Source organism: Aulonocara stuartgranti (genome assembly GCF_965226115.1).
Source record: "Aulonocara stuartgranti genome assembly, chromosome: 11".
Taxonomy (NCBI): domain Eukaryota; kingdom Metazoa; phylum Chordata; class Actinopteri; order Cichliformes; family Cichlidae; genus Aulonocara; species Aulonocara stuartgranti.
In genome coordinates this window covers 12,872,315-12,878,314 of record NC_138947.1, presented here as the reverse complement: position 1 = coordinate 12,878,314, position 6,000 = coordinate 12,872,315, and the positions used below count along the sequence as shown (strand labels likewise).

The 6,000-nt window shown below is 38.5% G+C and overlaps 1 protein-coding gene across 1 annotated transcript; it reads right to left on the bottom strand.

Moving 5' to 3' along the window:
- s100w (S100 calcium binding protein W) lies at positions 1-1,155 on the bottom strand. Its single transcript, XM_082550442.1, has 3 exons — positions 981-1,155; positions 529-680; positions 1-423 (listed from the first exon to the last, which is right to left on the bottom strand). The coding sequence occupies exons 2-3, from the start codon at positions 670-672 to the stop codon at positions 229-231; spliced, it is 339 nt and encodes a 112-aa protein (XP_082406568.1). The 5' UTR covers positions 673-680; positions 981-1,155; the 3' UTR covers positions 1-228.
- Positions 1,156-6,000: the final 4,845 nt, after the last annotated feature.

The window sequence follows — 6,000 nt, the reverse complement described above, 5'->3', positions numbered from 1 at the left end:
TTTAGACTTAATAGGTTTTATTTATTTTCAGTATGCGATGGAATGTTTTTGAAATCAAGTTTATACAGATGATGATGACAAATCTGGAAATTATGCACACTTAAACACAGAGAAAGCTCAATGGTCAAAACCCAGTAGCCTGCAGATATACATGTACTGTATCCATCACATGCACCAGACGTTTTTAAACATAACGCTACAAAATGAACATTAATATTTGTAGCTGCCTCAGTCTTCTTGATCGCACTCGTCTTTGTCATCTTTCCCCTTGCCTCTCTTCCCACCCCTGCCTCTCTTTTTCTGGTAGTAGCATTTGGCAAGGACACAAATACACCGGCAAAATTCACGGAAGTTGACCTCGCCATCATGGTTTTTGTCCAGCAACTGCATGGCTTCCTCAATATCACCTGCATTAATTTGATCCTGTAGAATACATTCATACAGTTAACACAATGAAGCTCATGAACAGAAAAGCTTTGTATTCCTCTATTAATAGATGTCTCATACAAATGAAGTTCAGTTGTTTACCTTCAGATCGGGGCTTTGAATTTGTTCCTCCAACATTTTCTGGAGCTCTTCTTTGTTTAGCTGGCATTTTTTGCCTTCACCATCATCAGCATACTGCATAAATATATCCACAATGTTTGGAATGACCTGGTCGAGCCGTGCCATGGTTGAACCTACACGTAAAAACAGAATGGCATTAAAAACTGCATGCAGTATAAGTTTAATGTTTGCACACACAAATGGAAGAAACGTCAACTGTGTCACCGTTAAAAAAAATCCTCAGAGCTACTTATTAAAGTTGTAGCGAATACTTTTCCCATATTAGATCAACCTTAACGGTGCTTCTTCAATCTGTCTTTTTCGTTGTATCATTCAAGAATAACGCTCTGTATCTAGACCGAATGCAACCATTTCCTTTTATTTCCTTCCTCAAAACTCGCTCCCCTCACACCCCGCTTCCCATCACTACTCACCTTAGAGCCCTAGGTGAAGAGAGATCGCGTCTGTGTCACCAGCTTGGTCCTAGGAGAGACTGTTGTCAAACTGAGAGGGAAAGCCTCCTCTTAAAGGGTACACCCACACACTGTATGACTCACACATGCACACAAACATACACGATGGCATGTAGGCAACCACACAAACACAAACCAGCAGTGATTCATGCTCCTGACATGTGCCTGACTCCACCCATTAGAGCTGTACCGGATCTGTCTCTGCTACACAGTGCTGTAAAATAAGGAGGACATTAATGTTTATGTGCAGAAAAAGTAGCTGGACTCGTTGTCCTTACATTAGTGTTATGTGCAGATCTGGTACACAAATTAAAACGAGTAAAGCAGGAATATTTTCACCAAAAAGCAGCTCGGCTGGAGCTGACCCTCTGGAAAAAAAATAGAAAGCCAGACTAAATGGAAAGTTACAGTCAGTTGGTGCAATCTCCACACTGCATGTGTGTGTGTGTGGTTGCTAATGGCCTACGCTCAAAGGCATGTATTTAGTTTTTTTCTTTCTTTTTTTTTACCACGTTCAGGAAGCTTTGCAAATAAGTGCAGTGACGTGACCATAAAACCAATGCTTCACACTGCTCAGTCTCACTAAAGGTGTCTGTGATCGTCCTACTTTAATACTCTCACTACTTATTCAGACTAAATAAAAGCAGCTGCAGTTAAAACTCAGATTTATGTCAGAGTGAACGGCTTCCCTGTGTGCTTGAACATGTTTGTTCCTCATGAAAGTCACCTCAGTCCATGCGTTATGTAACTCACTCTTCATTTTCCACTCCTCTGTTCCAAGGCATCAGAAAGGCAGCATTTTCTTCTTCTCTCTTGCCCCCCTGCCAAGTCGCCTTTATAGGTCAGTTCACTCTCTTCACTTAGGTCATATTACTTTCACTTATTGAATACTATCAGTTTCCCGTCGCAGGGGAGGAAAAGAGAATGGAGATGAAGTATCATGTGGTGTTAATTACAAAAAAAACTTTATCTTTCCACACTCTGCTGGCAGGCATATGCATTACGGTTTCACTGCTACAGAGGCCGTGAACCTTTTCGGTGGTGAATTCGTACCATGAGCATGAAGACTCTGTTTCTTTTGAAAGTTTCTTATTAAATATACATAACTTTAAATTCTTTTTTTCATGTTTGTTTAACCATACTGTGATGGGAGTTAATGTTTTAATGGTGGCTGTATAAAATACCCTTTGTGTAACATTCAGACTGCTTCGTTTTGGTTTTTTTGTGATTTTTTTTTTATAGATTTAATATAAAAAAATCTGCATTTTCACATCAGTCCACATTTAATGACCCAAAATGATAAAGTGAAACTATGTCAGCGAGTAAAAGAGAAATAGGATGCAGACCTTTTTTCAATAACCAAGCCAGAAGGTGCAGATACTCTTTATAGACCCCTGCAGTTAAAATGATTACAGCAAAGGCATTAAATCATTTCTAATGCTTTTTTCAGAAAACACACTGGCCTCAGTGATTCTGACCTGCAGAACTCTTAAAGTATTGTGCAAAGGTTTGAGCCACTCCTCATTTTAAAAAATACTTTGCTAGGAAAATGTAAACTAGGTGCAGCAATTTATTGAAACTTGCAAACATACATGGGATTATAGTGTACAAAGCAAAAAAGCTTGTAATGTCTGTAAGTAGTCTTCAGGAATATTTCTCCAGGCTTCTTAAAGGACATTCAAAGCTCTTCTTTGGATCTTGGCTGCCTTTTGTTGTGTTCTCTGTCAGGAGGATCCCACACTGCTTCAACAATGGTGATGTTGGCACTTTGAGTGTTCCATAGCCTCTACCGTGTTTTGTATATGGCTGTAAACACTCACTGTTGCACCTCTCTCCTGACCTCCTCCATACATATGTGACGGCAATTTGAACCAAAAACTTCAATTTCAATTAACCACTCTATAAGACTTGTTGCTGCTGATTTTCAGTCCAGTGCCTGTGTAATTTGGCACACCTCGGTCTTTTTTTCCCGTTTCCCTTTTTTAATAAAGGCTCCTTGACACCTGCCCCTCTACTTAGACCATTTCTGATGAGGCTTCAGTGAACAATAGATGTCTCAACTCATGGTCCAGGTGTATTTTTCTTGGCTCCTGTGTCAGTTCTTTGCAAGATTTTTTTCCCGTTTCTTAAGAACATGACCTTCTCATACATTCATGAACTCTTTTTTTAGGCCTGTCATGTCTTCTTTTGTCCTTGATTCCAATAATTTAGATTTTGTTCTTGTGTTCTGTTATGTGTAGACACAACACTGGTTAGTTTTTTTTATGCTTGAATGATTCAACGGTCAATGTTAAGGGACTTAACAAACATACAAACAGGAAACAATGGTGTGAAAATGCTCAGGTACAAGTATTGGACTGAAAATGATTGAAAAATCAAGAGTTTTGCACAGCACTGTAGTTTGCTGTTCAAAAGGAATTAGTGATTGAGAGAAGCCTTTGCCACTGGGGTGACCAGGAACACAAAGCTCTCTCTAGCAGAGCTCCAGAAGTCCTCTACAAAGACGAGATGCATGGCCATCTCATCAGCACTCCATCAATTAATCATCTGTAAGAGCAACACCAGTCTTGAATAAAAGGCATCTGACAGCCAGTAAGAAATATTTTAAGGATCGTTAACCAAACAGGATCCGTATGACCACTTTTTTAATGGCCACAGCGAACAGTCTATATAGTTATGTAAATAACTTATTTAAGTTAGTGAGTAACATTACGAGCTGATGGTTGGAGTGAAAATGCTTTCTGTTAGTAGAGTGTGTACTGTCCAGAAAAGCAACAAGCCACGTTTGCTAGAACTTGCAACAACATTGGAATTAATTGGAGCTTGAAACAAAAAAAAGTGTGTTAGAGTTTTCCTCAAAATAATTGGTGTGAGGGACAGGTTCCTCTGCATTCTGGTTTGCACAAACGCCCCTGAGTGAATCCAGTAATGGTGTTATGTGTCAACACTAGCAAATAATGTACATGCACATCAAAGTGTCACAGCTCATCACTCAACCTTCTAATCATCACATTTTTTTCTGCAATAGATAGTTTAAACCTTAAGCAGCTGCATTATGTGAATCATGTTTATCTCTTTTTCAACACTAGTTCTTATATAACTGTTACAGGTCTTTCGCTTTACCTCAATACACAATAGCAAGAGGAGCAATTGTGTATTATTGCCTTATGTCATTTTTTTCTACTTCAAGTTTATATTTTACTTTTAGATTACCGTAAAGGTAAAACACAAGAAAACACTTCATTTAGTTTACATGTGAAAAAAAATCATTCTTAATGATGTATGCTGTACATCCCCCACTGTAACTGATCATAGTCATCTTTCTTCTCAGATATTTTTTTCATCTTTTATGTAGCTCAAGTAGAGGTAGAGCAGGTGATCACTGCTCACACCAAATTGAAGGTTGGTGGTTCAATTCCTGGCTGCTCCAGACTGCATGCCAAATACCCTTGGGCAAGATATTAACTCCAGGTTGCTCTCATGAGGCATGTTGCATAAAGTGCTAAATAAGAAAGAGTCTATTTTCCATTAATGAAAAAACATGGACAGAGACCTGATAAAGCGTGTGCATAGCTATCAGTTCAAAGCAATTTTTTTCAGTCATCAGTTTAATCTAGTCAGTTAAATCCAGTTGTATTGACAAAGAGCAGCAGTACCAGACCTCCTTGGGTCAATCCAGGTATAACTTTGATCCATCTTTGCTTCTAGTAACTTCCTGAGTTTTAAAGGTTAGACTTTTTTTCATATAGTCATTCTTCCCACTTACAGCATCTACAGCCAAAGGTAAAGAGGTTATTAAGGGTTCAATGGGGCAAAGTGATCAGATCTGAGCAAAAGAATAGTTTTATCTCATCTTTTTCATGCCTTTTCTGTTCTCGTGTGTGCTCCTTTTCAACTCCATGTACTTCCAAACATCCACTATCCTCCGAATGCAACTACATCTGCCCTAATACATCAACTCAGAGCTGAAAACAGGGCTTCTTCTTAATTGGGGATGGAAAGAGGGATAGAAAAACCAAGAGAAGAATCACTGAGTGAACCAGCTCTCTCTAATTGGCTTTCAGGAATGTTTCGGCAGGTAGGGATAGAACTGAATTTGAAATTGTTCCAATTTTGTTTTACCAACATGATGAGCAAGCAATAGCAAAACACTGACGCAGCAGTGCTGTGACTGTATTTATTATTTAGTGCATGCATCAATGAAATGCATGAAACACTGTTATTAACCTTTTTTATATATCGGCCAAGCACACTTATTAAATCAAATATAAAATCCAAAATTTGTATATTAAATTGATGTCGCTTAACACTGTTTTCCTCGAGGCTTGCTTCTTTTTTCATTGTCTGGCAGTCCTGAAGTTTAGACTACACAGTGTTTCAGGACTTCTTAAATGTAAATGTATTTATTCATTATGGTTGGTTTAAACATTGCTGTTTAAATGGAGCCATGCACGGCCTAAAAGTTACACGCACATCCTCTGTCGCCTGCATCGCTGCCTGTCTTCATTCCAAACACTGTAGCACCATCTTCTGGTCAAATCAAAATATGTCAAATCAAAACTTTCCACCAGTCAATTCCAGTGCGTTTCATTTTTTATTTATCCCAAAATGTGTCAGATTTCAAAAGCAATAAATCAAACAGGATGCAGCAGTCACCTGACTCATTTCAGTTCAGTAAAGCATGGACTCGACACTGTGTGGCTACAAAAAATGTCTTGATATAGAAAGAGTTACATCTTGTATCATAGCATTACAACAAATCACATGACCATTTTAGTGTGTGTGTTTTTTTAAAATTCACTTTTACTCACAGATTTCCAAACTTTTCACCCATCCATCCTCTTCTTGATGCATGAAGAATCCAGGTAAGTAAATCCCCAAAGTTTGATTCTGTTCATATGGACGCAGCGTTTTCAGAGGGAGAAACATTTCGTCAATCATCCAAGTGACTTCTTCAGTCGAAGGCTGACTGTTGTTTATA

Bases quoted from the DNA above. Each gene is read 5' to 3' on its own strand.
- s100w (XM_082550442.1), bottom strand. From the start codon at position 672: ATGGCACGGCTCGACCAGGTCATTCCAAACATTGTGGATATATTTATG. The intron at 424-528 runs GTAAACAACTGA...TGTATTCTACAG, and splicing joins TTCAAAGCCCCGATCTGAAG to GATCAAATTAATGCAGGTGA.